Source organism: Amblyomma maculatum, chromosome 11, assembly GCF_055883805.1.
Source record: "Amblyomma maculatum isolate TAMU_Amacu chromosome 11, ASM5588380v1, whole genome shotgun sequence".
NCBI lineage: Eukaryota > Metazoa > Arthropoda > Arachnida > Ixodida > Ixodidae > Amblyomma > Amblyomma maculatum.
The window spans coordinates 83182922-83199443 of NC_139354.1; the positions used below are offsets into that span (position 1 = coordinate 83182922).

The window sequence follows — 16522 nt, forward strand, 5'->3', positions numbered from 1 at the left end:
CACCCCCTCAACCTCAGCACTTGATCCATTCACCCTTCACTGCCAACTATCATGCTCAATGTACTCCACTGCCATTTTCCATCCATGGTGGACACTGCCATGGAATGCACCCATGCTGAGCCTCCTATTCCTGCAACACCTCTCGCACTACAAGGCTATAGTGCATCAACCCTGCTCAACATGTCCAGCCCCTTCCATCATGACCAATGCACACTGCAGCCCATCACCTCTAGCTGCACTACCTGGTCATGTGCTGCTTAGTGCCCTGTTTCCAATTACACCTACTAGCCTCTCCCATATTAACCCTGTACCCAATGCCTCCTGCACTACATTATGGCCCTCTGATGTCCTTGTGGCATGTAGGTGTATATGAGCTCTCAATAAAATGTTTTCGGAAAATATTTTGCTTGCCTCATTTAATTACATGGCTTTTATGGCTCCTTAGGTAGACGACATGCAAAGTGGTATTGGGAAATGACTGCATAAGAAAACCACAATTGTCAGAGTGACAGTTAAGCAAATGGCAGCAGTAAGAGCAAGGGTGAAATAACTGCAAGGCTAAAGGTGGCTTAACTGTGGCAGTGCCAATGCCACGTGTGCCAATGAATACTTGTTGCATGCCAATAAATACCAATATGTGATACTAGCGGCACGGCCGGTTTATTGCCAATGACACATATGCCATTGAATACTAGTGGCATGCCAATACGTGACACTAGGGGAATGGCCAGCTGATAGCCTAATTGGCAGTGCCAAGACAGGTAAGTCGGACCAATATATAACAATGTAGTAATTTCTCAAAATACCAGTATTACGCCAATGTTGGTACCAATTTTTGTCGACGTTGGACCGGGTTTGGTGCGATGTTGGTGTGCTGCCTGGGAGTAGCTTTTTTGTGAGCTTTTCGGGCTGTTATCTGTTTTCCTAATTCAAATTCTACCAAATTTGGTGCAGGTGGAGAGGTAGTATTGGGAGGAGGAGGGGCAACCCCACTCACCGGCTGCTTCCCGTTCTTGACCATGCTGGCCCAGTTCCTCTCTTGATTGTTTTGTTTAGAATTTGGCTCCATGTTAATCGAAGAGGGCGGGAGATTCTCGCTCCTTCTTGTCTTTTTCTTGTTCTTGTTAGTGTATTGTTGCTGCTCGTTCCTTCGGAATTTCGCAGTGCAGTCTTTTAGAGTTCGTGGCGTGTTCGCCGCCAAATACCACACATTTTGGATTGCACTCGTAAGGGGCCCGCACCCCCTCCACAAACGGAGCTTGCGTTCCGCACAGTCCGCAGTTTTCTTGCCTCGGTGTCGGGCAGGCGTCTGCCCTATATCCCACCATGCCACACAGGTTACACGCTGGTATGGTGCGACGGTACGTGGCTACCGGTATAACTTCCGCGTTATACAGCACAGCTCTGAGCTTGTACTTCCCTTCGAAGATTACCCTTGCTTTGTTTGAGGTGCCGAACTTTCGGATCTCCAGGATTTTGCTCTCTCCGCGAAAGCTTCTCACCTTCCCTCGCAGGGATTCGGTGGACTCCAGATTGGCCACAGTGATGACTCCGTGTACCACGTTGTCCGTGTGTCACTTTGCTTTACGTGTCCACGCAGATAGAGGTCTTGCCCTTGCGTTCGGATTGCAAGTCGCCGACCAGTCTGTCTGCCGCATGGATGCAAGACGTGCCCACAATGATCAGGTTTTGGTTCGGGGAAGCTGTGAAGTATAAATTGTCTGCTTCGGAGGGAGCGGTGCTCGTTCTGTATGGCGGCCACATCGTGACTCTCGAGGCGTCGGACTCCAACAGTGCCCGGTTAACAATTTGGTGTTTGTTTATGTGATTCTCTCGTGTTTGATTTGTTTTGTAAATCCTCTGTGTTATTGAATACTTCTGCAGTTGCATGCTTAGCATTTGTTATTTTGTGAACCTCTCGTCTGCTCAATTTTTGTGTTTGTGTATTCCTCTCTATCGTCTCTTGTTGTGTATCAAGTTTGTTTTGCTTGTTACTTCTCACTCCAACCCTTACTCTGACTTGAACCGGCGACAGCTGGGTACCAAACGACCACCCCCTTCTTTCACTACAAGGTAGTTGAATTCCGGCTGAGCTTGCCACACAGGCCGAGGGCATTTCCTTTGCGGCCGGAACAGCTACCCCCCCTCAATCTAAGGGTGTCTGGGAGTCTGCGCACCGTTAAAGGCGCATCGTTAATAATACCTCCTAATTAATAATTGGTGACAATTATTCTGGCGTCCGCGACAGGACGTTTGGTGCACTCAAGCTCAGAGGATGGAGAACGAGTTGGAAGAGTTTACGAATAGGTCGTAAACTGTGTAGCAGCAGAGCGATAGCGAGAAGTAGTGTCGCGCAGAAGCGTTTAGGCGAGGTTCGCTAAGCAGACTTTGGGCTACACCCAAAAGGTTCGCGCTTCAGATATGAATCTGAAAGAGCTGATTGAGGCTGGCACTCAGCTGGGGTTGTCCGGTGCCGAACTGCGCAAATGGATTAGTCAGAGAGAAAAGGAGGAAAGAGAGAGAGAGAGAAGAAAGAGAGAATACTCGAAAGGAAGCCGAGGAAGAACAAATGAGGGCTCGAAAATAAGCCGAGAACTAACGAGAGAGGGTTCGAAAGGAAGCCGAGGAAGAAAGCGAGAGGGCTCGAAAGGTGCGAGAAGAGGCATTTCAGCGGGAAAAGGAAAAACTTACTATGAAACTTTAGCTCCAAAACTCGGGGAACAACAGCAGTTTAGCTGAACTGCATAGCCCCTGTGAAGGACATAGCAGCTTGCGGATAGACGCAAATAAATTGATCCCGAAGTACGACGAGAGAAGAGACGATCTCGACGCGTTCCTCTTGCGCTTCGAAAGGATCGCCATAAATGCCAATTGGACAGACAGTGAATGTGCTACCATCTTGAGCACCTGCCTTAGTGGCGAAGCATTAAGCGTATTTGGAAGACTTCCTCCTGAGGATGCGGGTAGTTATAACAAGGTGAAAGCTGCATTATTTAAAGGTTTAGATTTACGACGGATGGGTTTCGTAAAAAGTTCAGGACTGGATACACCCAGAATGGAAACTTGCCAAAATAATTCCTTTACTTAAGAAAAAGTCGGTGCCTTGTCCATTGATAATATTAGACCAATTGCATTAACATCAAACATTGTAAAATTAATTAAAAGAGTTATACTCATACGTATTTCGGACTTCATGAATAAAGAAAATATCCTCAGTTCTTGCCAAATTGGTTTCCGTCAAAAGTGTTCCATCTGGAATACGCATGCTGACCTAGAGATTCGAGTTCTTTTAGCACGGCGCCAAAAAATGCACGCTGCCTTGATAACGCTATATATAGCCAAAGCCTATGATAGCGTTGAACATAATATTCTATTACAAACATTAAAATCTCTCCAGTTTCCAAATTGTTTAGTAGCCTGGATATCTGAATTCCTCCAAAACCGAGAGTTTTGCTGTGCCTTAAATGGCGTTCATTCTGGCAGATATAAGCAAACCAGGGGAGTGCCTTTTCAACCAGTCCTTTTCAACATACTACTCAGCTCAATACCAGGTAATAATGACGTTCGCACTTACGTATATGCAGATGATATTGCGTTTTTTGCAACTGCATCGGATATTCAATCGCTTTATCTCCGCTTGCAAACGTACCTAAACTCTATTGGGAATTGGTTGTGTGGATTGCGTCTTATATTAAATGTGAACAAAAGCGTGATCCTCGTATTAAATATAAAAGATTCTGTAAGTCTATCCGTAATGTATCAACAGTAAATAATACCACAATAATTAAAGTATTTAGGGGTAACTTATGATGGTAATCTTTCATGGCAGCCCCACATTAACCATATTTCTACGAAAGGGGCTCGGGCCGTGGGAATGTTGCGCAGTTTTAGTCGTTCCCGGTCTGGAATGCGGAGAGATGTGCTTTTTATGATTTATGTTATGTATGTGCGTCAAATTTTAGAGTTCGGTTCAGTCTTGTTTTCTGGTTCAGAAGCTTATAAAATTCGACCGCTTGTTCTCTTGGAGCGAGAAGCACTTTGGTTGTGCCTTGGACTTCCAAAAATTGTTGCCAACAATGTGCTTTACCTTGAAGCCCGGATGCCTCCCTTAATATATAGATTACAAATTCTAACTGTTCAGACGTACCTTAGGATATATGAATCAGAGATTCACCAATCTATGTCTATTTTTTGCTGTCAACCGACCTCCTTTTTCAGTATCCATTGGCCTAAATTTCACACCCCGCAGGTTGTTATGGTCAAAAATTTGCTGGACCCTTTAAATGTTTCCCTTCCTAGTATTCTACCCATACAAACCATCGGTTCATCTGTTGAAATTGTCCCGAATAATGCTAAAGACTTATCATCCGTTATTCGAAACGAATTATTAGAAGATCATTTAAAAAGCCTTTCTGCTAGTTTAGTAGTAGCTACTGACGCATCTCAATCTAATGAAAAGGCGGGTGTGGGTATATATTGTCCGCATTTAGACTGGTCTTTTTCTGTCCGGCTTCCGGACTTCACCCCAATTTTTGAAGTGGAGTTTCTGGTGGTGGTACCCGCTTTACGGAAATTAGACTCCTCTTTTACTCAAGTGGCTGTAACTTCCGACTCTCTATCATTGTTCGACATAGCCGCAGCGAAAAAAACACAATCACAGAAGGAAGACACGTACACAAGGACCAAGTTGTACGTGTCTTCCTTCTGTGATTGTGTTTTTTTCGCTGCGGCTATGTCGAATGTAAGCTACCAACTCGCCAAAAGCTTGGTTTACTGAAGCTCTATCATTGTGTTCATCCCTCTCTTCGTCGGTGGATTGAGTAATAGTAAAAACCTTTGTCTCCCTGATCCCTAGACATTTGAAAATTGCACATATGGTATGGGTACCAGGCCACAGCAATGTGACTTTAAATGAATCTGCTGACAGTTTGGCAAAAGAGTCCCTCAATGGACCCGTATTATCCATCCTTCCGGCGACAGCGTACATCACCGCAGCGAGGTTTCGGAGAAACTTTCTATTAAATATAAAAAATGGAAATCTTTTAAGATCTGATGACTACCTGTATCTAAATTATTCTTGGAATAGAAAATTATGTCATTCACGGCAAGTTGAGATTTCTCTAACAAGGCTGCGATGCCGTATCCCACCTTTAAATTTCTATCTTTACAGGTCTGGTTTGGCACTGTCTCCCGTCTGCGCATTTTGCGGTGAACAAGAAACATTAGATCACTTTTTATTGTTTTGCCGCCGCTTCACTACGTTCAGAAGACAGTTGATAGAAAAGCCATTGCAACAGCTTGGCCTTAGTTTAAGCAGCCCGACATTGTTATCATTTGGCGCCACCATCCTTGGGCACAGTCACTGGTCTGTGTTTACCGCCATGCATTATTTTTTACAGGACTCAAATCGTTTGCCTCGCTAAATATTTAAACATCACTTGTCCTACAATTGCAGTATCAATCTCCCGTGAGTGTTGCCACCTTTCATTTTATATTTCACTTATATCCCGTTTTGTTTCCTTTACTCTACCCCTGAAGTCATTTTTTTTATGCAAGTATACTTCAAAAAAATTTCTTTTTTTTGCTACCCAATCCTTAGCCGATCCCCCTCTGTGGGTATGTGCCATAAGTTTTTGGACAACAACAACGAGAAAATCCGGGTGGGGAACTCCGTAATACATGCGGAACCTGGACCTGCGGTGAATCGGATGCCGGTTTCGAAGGGAAAAATGCGAGGAAAATCAGTTTCGGTACTACGAGATACAGGTAGCAGTGGCGTAATTGTTACACGAAGTTTAATTCAGGAGAATCACCTGACTAGTGAGAAGTGCCCTGTAAGGCTAATTGACGGCTCAATTCAGTTGCTACCTGAGGCAAAATTTGATGCGCAAACGCCATATTAGTATGGAAAACTGATAGCCCTGCGCATCGAACGCCCTATCTACGATTTGGTGTCGGGAAATATCCAGGGCGCAACATTTCCTGAGAATCCTGATCGAAGTTCCGCGCCTGTGCGCTGCCGTGAACCTAAAAAAAAAGGAGAAGGCGAGGAAAGCAAGGCCATGAGAAGCCGGAGGAAAAGCCCCGAGAAAAGAATAAAGAAAAAGAAACACCTCAGGAGGAAACCAAAAAGAAAGAGACGACACAGGAAATAGTCAGAAATGCCTAGGCCGTCGTTGATGCAGGTAGCCCAAGTGTTTCTCCTGCTTATGGAGCCATTACTTGGAATATTTCACCTTCAGCGGAAGGAATACCGGTGCACCCTAGGAAAGAACACTATTACAGTGATTCTTTTTGATGGTCTGTGCGCGTTGGCACAGGTTTCCGTGTATCCGTCGGCGCTACTGGTTTTAGGGGCATCTATCGGCACACATTGATTGTGTGATTTGCAAAGTGACTATGAGTCTGGCCCTAAGGAATTTGCAGTAGCCCGATCTGGGGAACATGGAAGCACCTCAAATGCGATAGCCTAGAGCGAAGGCAGAATCCCTGGCGGACAGAAGCGTTTCACGCACTGATCGCAGGTTGAAATTACGCTCGAAAATTTAGGTTTGTGCGCTTCGCATTTGAAAAGCTGTGTTTCTGTGTTGTTGATTCCTATGTGTATCCGACAACAGTGTGTTGCTATGTTTGTGAACATCATGTAGGGATGTGTAAAAAAAACTTTGTCCTCAGAGTCTGAGAAACTTGTGAGACTTCTGATGTCTGCATCGTAATTTGTGATTGCAATTTGTGAAATTTGTGCAATGTCTGTGTGTGACGTGGACATTTGCCCAATGTAGTTTGTGAGCGTAGGCATGTGCGTGCGATGTTCGTGGTTGTTGTGAATATTGTAGGACAATATTCTTTAAGGAAGGAGCAGTGTCACGAAATCGGCGCACATTTTTATCCAGTCGGCGCGGCGCGGGGCCCGTGCGGCCCCGCATGGTTTCTTCCGCAAAGTTCGAGAAAAAGCCTCACCCTCTTTCTCATCACCAGGCGATGAAGCTGACTCATCAGTCTGGAATATGCCAGAAAACTCCAGAACATTCTATGGGAGTTAGCCAATGACGACGCTCGGCTCGACGGGAGGAGAAGAGAGCGCTCTAACCAGCGAAGCTAAGTGCGTGTGCGCGCAGGCCTTAGCGCGCCTTAACAGACAGACACGGCGCGCCCTATTTATTGAGGCCGCGCCGCTTGTGTAGTCAGTCAGTCACTCAGTCAGTGGTTGCGTTGTGCTCGCAAGTGCGACAACTGGACTCTCGGGGATCACCCGCTGCTGGCAAGCCCACGGACCTGCGAGGGAGCGGCGCTCGTCTTGTATGGCGGCCACATCGTGACTCTCGAGGCTTCGGACTGCAGCAGTGCGCGGTCAACAATTTGGTGTTTGTTTATGTGACTCTCTCGTGTTTCATGTGTGTTGTAAAGCCTATGTGTTATATTGAATACCTCTGTAGTTGAATGCTTAGCGATTGTATTCTGTGAACCTCTCGTCTGTGCATTTCAAGTGTTCTTGTGTATTCCTCTGTATTGTCTCTTGTTGTGTATAAAGTTTGATCTGTTTGTTACTTCTGACTCCAACCCTTACTCTGACTTGAGCCGGCGACAGCTGGGCACCAAACGGCCACCCCCTTCTGCCACTACAAGGTAGTTGAATTCCGGCTGAGCTTGCCACGCAGGCCGAGGGCATCTCCTTTACGACCGGAACAGCTACCCCCACTCGCTCTAGGAGTGTCTGGGTATGTGCGCACCGTTAAGGGTGCATCGTTAATAATACTTCCTAATTATTAACGGGCGACGATGACTTAAGAATATTTACAGCTTTTCTGTTGGCCTGCTATCTTGAAAGCGGATGCCCTTTCCGGAATGCCTGCTGCAACAGTTTTTCTATAAACCGTATGTGATTTTCAACGTAGGTTAAAAAGACGTCCTTGCTCATTTTATTATTTGAGGAATTTATAATTTTACTCACTAAACTTTAGGTATTTGCACAAGGTGAAGTGACAGAACTTTTTTGGTTGGCCGTTTTCATACCTTTCATAAGGGCAAGCAATGGTGTGCTGTTTATAAGCTGTTTGTGATTTTAATCAAGTAGCGTTCCCATGCTGCCATTTCTGTTCGTGGTCTTGCCAAGCCCTTCTTGCTTGTTGTATTTTATTGTCAATGCATCTGGAAAAGAATTGGCAATTCGGATCATTAAAGACTTTGCTTGTTGGAGGCGCTTTGTGCTTGAAAAAAATTTTATAAGACAGGCTAACCGCAGTCGTTATGACTAGGGCAGGGTTCTGCTCCAAGAAACTGTTATATGCCGGGAGTCTTACCAGATGTCGGGAGAGTAGTATACTTACTGCTGGAACATGTCCAACAACTGCACTGCACGAGACGTTACTATTCAGGAGAAAAGAATACTTATCATTTCGTTGAATTCACAGATTTAAACAGTTAATTCAGCAGTTGCTCTCCCTCGAGTGAGCGTCACATGCGTAACTATCGAGAATTCGCATTGTCATTGCATGATGTGCACTCTACTATAAAGTAGTGATTCGTAGCTCCAGCAAAGTACTACAAATGCAGATAACTTGATGCATTGGCAATTGATACATTACAAGCCAGGACGCTTCTACTTTAACGTCAGTTTTGTCAGACGGGGAGAAGGACACCACTAATTACATGTATGTATATGCGCTTGTGTCATACTCAGCATGGAGAAACCTCTCAAAGAAAAACGGTGTCAGGGCATGCTAGAGAGGAAAACATCGTGCCTTTGGATAAAACTGTAGGTGATTTTAGCCAAAGGACATGGAGACAAGTCATAGATAGACTATAAATAATAATAAAACAGACTATAATTATGCATTTGTTGATACTACAACACAAACAGTTGCATTTGTCAAAATAAACACATATCATTTGATGACATGCTCTTTAGCAATAAAGCTGCACGAAGGCACTGATACGGAAACCATACACGAGCAAGGACCTTGAGAACTGTCGTTAAGCCAGAACGCTGATTGTCCTACCCGATCACGACATCACAATCTACTTGCCCTATCGCGAAAAATGGAAAGTTCTCAGACGATACCATCGCTGTAAAGAGGTTAAAGGGAAGATGGGTTTGAGGCTAAAACACTCCATGCTATCAAACCCAACCAGTAATGTTGCAGTTTGCATATGCTGGACTGGGACGAGAAGAAAACTTTCTGAGGGAAGAAATTTCGAACAGAATTTCTCATTGAGGCCAGTACGGACTCTAAAGTCGTAAGAGTGCCCTGCGTGAAGATTGCAATACATTCTCGCACCTTGAATTTCAAGTCGCCGTGTGAATAAACTGTATATTGTGAGCCAACGATATCACACTTCCTATTTGTTTGAACTACGTTAAAGCCCTGTACGGAATTCACATCCCTCGTTAGTGAGTGCCGCTTTAGAAGGAAACTATGTTTTATACTGCATGTCATTTTGTTATAACCCTCTATTGGGTCAGCATCTTACCAAACATGACACTAATCGTGGAATGTAGATTATGCTTGCGAGCCCTGAAACGCCCACAGGATTTTAATAAACAAACTCTCGTCGCTAAAGCAGTGAAAAATCTTGCTTTCAAACAGTACATAATTACGTTGTTTTTAAGTAAATTGCCCTGAAACAAATTGTAGTGAACGAAGAGCGGATTCATGAAGACGAGGAAGAGGACGACGAAGTGCCGCTGCGCTGCTCGAGCTCTCTGGTTTTGTGCGTTGACGGACTGTGTGCTTGTGCTGTTCGCCGTGCAGCTGACAGAGGGCTATATTCCGTGTTAAACCATCAGTAAAATCCCTTTCACTAGGTGGAGGTGCGGGGGAAGAAAGGGCTAAATCCGGTAGTTGACTGCGTGGTGGTGTTGTAAGCGTACGTCACGAAAGAAAGAACAGCGTCCAGTTAGTCTGATCGGCGGCAACGTACATCGTGAACATATTTCCGAGAGTACGATTGAAGCGCTCAGTCAGCCCGTTAGTTTGAGGGTGATAGCAAGGTATATGTACTATGGTAGCGAAGGCTCCATAGACGCCCATACGTACAAAACATGGCGGCTCATGGGTTCCAGCGACCAATGAAAATTGGGTGGCCATGACGTCAAATGACGTCACGCATATTCACTTTAGCGCGAATTATAAACAAGTTTGAAAAAAAAAAAACCGCCTCGTTGCATTGACGAGCCTGAATCTTTTGAAGGTTGTTGCCTTTCAGCGCGCGCCAACCTTTGCCATCTAAAAGAACTCGAGCTTCTGTTGTTTACGCCCTTGTTTATAAGCAGTTGTTCCAGCACAATGAAAGTGGTTGGCAAAGGTGGCGGCATAGCAAGGCAGCAACATTTCCAAATAGAGACCACGCATGCAAATTCATAATACAAATACTGCTGTAAGTCCTGCAACTACTTTGGCCATTTACTTTGCACAGTAAGGTGCGGTACAGAAACACTGGTGCAACGGGGCAGTCGTGCCCAGTTCGCAACAGAGGGTACCAAGTGAACAATTATGGTTTTCATATTCATGGTTTTTTTGCATCAACCAATAGAATACAGCAACAAATCACAACAATAAAAATGCATGCCGCAAACAGTAGCGCTGTCTAAGCGGGCTAATCATCTCAGTGATCACAGCCCCGAGGCACGGAAAAGGCTTGAAGTGCCTGCCACAAAACATCACCAGATAAGAAACATGCATATACAGAAAAGAAAGCTGCAATTGAAATAAAAATGTCATGAATCAGTAGGTGCATCAAAACATACGTGGAGCATAGAGCACTGGGATCACTCTTCACATTTAAATTCTTCGGCAGAAAGTATACAACAGTTTTCAAGGAAATTTCAAGGTTGCATCAGTCCAGGCAGCTTTATAATCAACAAACGTGCTTAACACAGGAGCATTAGAGCATACACTGAGTTTGTGTGCAACCTCCAGATCTGCTCACCGGTGAAAGTCAGCCGGGAAGCGGTAAGACACAGACGGTTACGTCCACGCTGTCGCAACGTGCCACAGAGCACCGCTTCCTCACTTTGTGCGGGCTCATATTGCGATAAAACGCTAAGCGCAATACAATGCTGCAAAAAGACTTCGCACTGCCCGCACGACGAAGGGGACGAAACAAAAAAAAAACACTGCTGCAGGGGGATATTAAATCTCACCAAACGGTAACAGACCAGTGACCACCAAGGACGTCGAAATCTTCGCAAAAGGGACATTTTCAAACTTGCGAACTAAATTACGCTTTCCCGGGCGCACCAAGGCCCGCACCACAGCAGACGAGGAGCAGACAGCGATAAGAAACTGTCTCGTGCTTCGTCAGCTTGGTTATCTCCGTTACCTTGGTTACCTCTGGCAGGGCCTCCTGACCGATGCAACATCAAGGGAGTGGGGCGATAAGAGTGTTGCAAGATTTAAAAAAAAAATTAAGAATGTATTTATAAAATGCCTTACCTCATTCCCAAGCGAAGTTATCAAAATGCCTATTATTTTTAGGTTGAATGATACATTTTAATTTGTTGTAGTGTAATTTCTTAATCTGAGTGGTTGGCCCTCCGACCTGTGGCTATGCTGCGGTACCGCTGAACCGCTTTTTGGCCCAGCCTTCGCCACCATTCTACTTCCGCCATGGTGATAGGCTGTGGTGGTCCGATGTATGATGCCACATTCGGCCAGTAGAGCTTCAACGACGTTGGAAAGGAAGACTCGGCCTCTGTCACTCAATAGCTCACGCGGTGCGCAGTGGCGAAGAACAAAATGATGAAGCAAAAACTGGGCAACTTCACGGATAGCAGCGGCAGGTAGGGCGGTGGTCTCCGCATATCGGGTGAGGTGGTCGATGACAACAATGCAAACACGGGGGCCAGTTGGTTGATCATTCTGTGGAATACTGCGCTACTTGATAGACAGAGACAAATGGAAGACGACACACGAATGAAGCGCAAACTTACAACTATTTATTTTTATCGACAAAACACGTACATATATACATATAGCATTCTTGTCAAATCACAAACACATCATTCATGCGTGTGATCACGCACGTTATCATTTCGACCACAACTCCGCATCTGCACAGCTATCATATCTAGCTCCTCTTTTGTGAGAGCCACAGAAGATGTACTAACGCACGCATCTTTTCCTGCTGACTCGATTAGGAAGGCTTCTACGATTTCTCTTTCAATTCTTTCCTTTTGTTTACCTACAATTTCAGTCCTGTGGAATAATGGTTTGCAGCCAGTTTCGCATCGCAAGCAATGTTGCGCAAGATTTCCAGGGTGGCTAATTTTCCCACAGTCATTATGATGTTCCAGGAGCCTCTTATTACCACATCTTCCCGTTTGTCCGATGTATTGTTTTCCGCGGGAAAACAACCGGGAACAAACGGGAAGATGTGTTAATAAGAGGCTCCTGGAACGTCATAATGACTGTGGGAAAATTAGCCACCCTGGAAATCTTGCGCAACATTGCTTGCGATGCGAAACTGGCTGCAAACCATTATTCCACAGGACTGAAATTGTAGGTAAACAAAAGGAAAGAATTGAAAGAGAAATCGTAGAAGCCTTCCTAATCGAGTCAGCAGGAAAAGATGCGTGCGTTAGTACATCTTCTGTGGCCCTCACAAAAGAGGAGCTAGATATGATAGCTGTGCAGATGCGGAGTTGTGGTCGAAATGATAACGTGCGTGATCACACGCATGAATGATGTGTTTGTGATTTGACAAGAATGCTATATGTATATATGCACGTGTTTTGTCGCTAAAAATAAATAGTTGTAAGTTTGCGCTTCATTCGTGTGTCGTCTTCCATTTGTCTCTGTCTATCAAGTAGCGCAGTATTCCACAGAATGGTCGATGACGACGATAATAAAGCGGTTCCCAGAGACCGTGCAGGGAAGTGGCCCGTAAAGATCAACGCCAACGTGATAAAAAGGGCGGGCCGGGCATGGGAGGGGTTGTAAGGGGCCAGAAGCACGAGGTGTGAATGACTTGCGGCGGTGACAGGCGATGCAGGAGCGGACGTATTTGCGAATATAACCGTACATCCCGCGCCAATAGTAGCTTTGAGAAATTCTTTGAAACGCCTTGACTACATCAGGATGGGCACACTGAGGGTCGGCATGGAACGAGGCGCAAATTTCATGTCGTAAATGGCGGGGAATGACGAGAAGCCACCGTCGACCATCAGGCACAGAACAGCGGCGGTAGAGAAGACCGTCTCGTATTGAAAGTGAGGTGCTTGACGGCGTAAAGTTCGAGAAGGCGCAGCAGCGTTAGAAGTGGACACGATGTCGATAAGAGATGCGAGCCGCGGGTCTTTGCGCTGCTCCGCAGGCATATCAACGATGGTTAGAGACGAGAGGACGGGATAAGCCGCCGTGGAGCACGCAGGTTCGTTGGAGAGGGAAGAACGAGACAGGACAGAGCGTCGGCGTCCATGTGTTTACGGCCACAGCGATATATAACGCGGATGTCAAATTCATGAAGGCGGAGGGCCCGTCGTGCGACACGGCCGGGCGAATCTTTAAGAGAGGACAGCCAAAAAAAGCAATGCAGCAGGTCTGTTCAAGGAGGAAATGTTTATCACTTGTCGGTAGAGCGCACGCACAGGCTACATTTTGTCTAAACGAAAAATGATTTCATTTTAATAAATGTGTTCAATTAACATCGATATTTTTTTTAAAGCCTGCATTGCTACTGTATGTGCTGCCCGGCACCAAACTCGAGCTCTTTTCGAGAAAAGTGCCAACTATAACCAATTGCTTTTTATACCATAGTTCTGCATAAAGAAAGTAACACAATTCCCATAAAGCAAGGTGTTAGGCAAGGAGACACACTATTCACAGCTTGCTTAGAGGAAGTATTCAGTGACTTGGAATGGGAGCAGTTAGGGATAAGGGTAGATGGAGAATACCTCAGTAATCTGCGATTTCCTGATGACATTGCCTTGCTCAGCAACTCGGGAGATGAACTGCAAAAAATGCTTGATGACCTAGACAGGAAAAGCAGAAAGGTGGGCTTGAAAATCAATATGCACAAGACTAAGGTAATGTTCAACAGCCTCGGGAAGGAACAGCAGTGTACATTAGGTAGCGAAGTACTGGAAGTAGTAGGCGAATATGTCTACTTAGGACAGGTAGTAACCGCAGATCCGGACCATGAAAAGGAAATAACAAGAAGAATAAGATTGGGATGGAGCGCATTTGGCAAGCACTCGCAGATTATGTCTAGCAGCTTACCGGTATCGCTAAAGAGGAAAGTATATAACAGTTGCATCTTACCTGTACTCACCTATGGCGCTGAAACGTGGAGGCTAACCAAGAGAGTTCTACTTAAGTTGAGGACAATCCAGAGGGCTATGGAACGAAAAATGGTAGGCGTAACATTAAGAGATAGGGAGCGTGCAGAGTGGGTCACAGAGATAACTCAAGTTACCGACATTCTAGTGGAAATAAGAAGAAGAAATGGACATGGGCAGGACATGTAGTGCGAAGAGAGGATAACCGATGGTCGCTTAGGGTAACAAACTGGATTCCAAGGGAAGGAAAGCGTAGCAGGGGGCGGCAAAAAGTTAGGTGGGCGGATGAGATTAAGAAGTTCGCAGGGGTCAAGTGAATGCAGCTAGCGCAGAACCGGGTTAAGTGGAGAAATATGGGAGAGGCCTTCACCCTGCAGTGGGCATAGTACGGCTGATGATGATAATGATGACATTAGCAGCCAGATAGTTTCGACATGTAGTCCAGTTCTGCTGAAAACTTCGAAATGAAGAATGAACAGCACCCCATTTTGCCTGAAGTAACCTCTATCAGAAACACCATGTCGGCGTTCAGGCAGTTGCCAATTTTGCATTTCAACACGGCTGGAGAAGAGTTTTGTAAGAAATTATGAACATCGGATGTGGCAATTCCTTGCTCAGATAAAAAATGTGTATCAATTGTCTACCTAAAATACGGACTTCAGTTTGTGTAAAAAAGCTATTAATCTGTTAAGCGTGGTCATCTTGCCACTTCACTGTACCTATGCATAAGCTGCACTCTACTAAAACAAAATTAACTGCTACTTCGAGCTTTGTTGTAGAATAATTACTAACTTGGCAAATATCCGAATTGCATAATTAATGAGCCATAACTATATTGCCGCAAAACCTTCAAACAGTATTCGTTGTTTTTTAACAGCCGCCGGCATACAGGCTTATCACTCTGATTCCGGATCGCGTATCAGTTCTGTATTCTTTGTTTCTTATTGCTCGATGTCACGAGTCACACCTTTATCAGTTTCGTTGTAGCGCAAGATGCACCGAGATCTGTCTCGAAGGTTCCGGCCACTCGGGTGTCTTTCCACAATGTTCCAGCCCGTGCTGGTAGCTGTTTGCGACGTTATCTAGATTGTTCTGTGCACCCTTTAAATTGAGCGTTGACGAGTGTGACGGGCATTCTTTGTCCGACGACCGACGAGCGCGTTTGTTGCTATCGCCGCCGCCGAGTTGCTTAGTTCTTTTGCGGGCGCAAGTCAGCCCAAATAAAGAGTTTCTTCAGTGCAATCATCGACCCTTCATTTGTGTCGTCGACCTCGTCACCACTACGTGACGTCTGGTGGAGGTGCTGCCTTTGATCCTTCAAGCGAAGACCCAAGCCGTGTTCCTGACGCCCTGGAAGACCAGCCTACAGGTCACCAAGCCAGCCGCCGACTTCAAGGCCTACAACCCGAACACGGTCTGCTGCCTGACTCCATTCGATCTCGGAAGGCATCGACGCTGACAATGGCCCAGCCTACAGCACCGGTTGTTTTCGTCCAACCTCGTGAGCCCCCCTGCTTCCATGGACGATCGGATGAAGATGCGGGTGACTGGATGGACCTTTTCGACCGTGTGGCAGAATTCAACGGTTGGAACGACGCTGCGAAACTCAGGCAGGTCTACTTCGTTCTTCAAGGACATGCCCGAGTTTGGTTTGAAAATCACGAGACTTCTTTCAAGGATTGGGAGATATTCAAAGCACAGTTCTTGATGGCCTTTACAAGTTCTGTCAGAAAAGAAAGAGCTCAGGCCCTCCTCCAATCAAGAATTCAACTACCAAACGAGCCCGTCCTGGCCTACGTAGAGGAGATGAAACGCCTGTTTCGCCGCGCCGACCCTAACATGACCGAAAATGACAGAGTGAAATTCTTAATGCGAGGCATTAAAGAGCCGCTTTTTGCGGGGCTTGTCCGGAACCCGCCGAAAACTGTGGAAGAATTTGAGAGTGAAGCATCGACCATCGAGAAGACGTTGGATACCCGGATGAGCCACTACGAGCGACCACTTCAGCCGGACTGCTCAACCCACTACCCCAGCGCATCTGCGAGTGGAGAGAACCTTCGGGCCCTCATACGGGAGATCGTGCGAGAGGAGCTCCGCCGAATGCTGCCATCATCGCAACAACCCCAGGTGGCGACGCTCACGGACGTCGTCCGTGAAGAAGTTCAGCAGGCGCTAGGCGTTCCTGAAGCGTCGGCTGCGACTGTTCCAGCACAAGAAGCGACAGCGATGAACTACGCTGGTGCA

The 16522-nt window shown here is 45.9% G+C and overlaps 1 protein-coding gene across 1 annotated transcript in view; it reads right to left on the bottom strand.

The window, feature by feature from the left end:
• Window positions 1–7912: 7912 nt before the first annotated feature.
• The window catches only part of LOC146174281 (uncharacterized), a 50732-nt gene continuing 42122 nt past the window's right edge, over window positions 7913–16522 (bottom strand). The window contains exon 3 of the mRNA XM_084584057.1: window positions 7913–8148. Coding sequence (XP_084440183.1) covers window positions 8140–8148 — 9 coding nt within the window. The 3' untranslated portion in view covers window positions 7913–8139. The remainder of the gene's footprint in view (window positions 8149–16522) is intronic.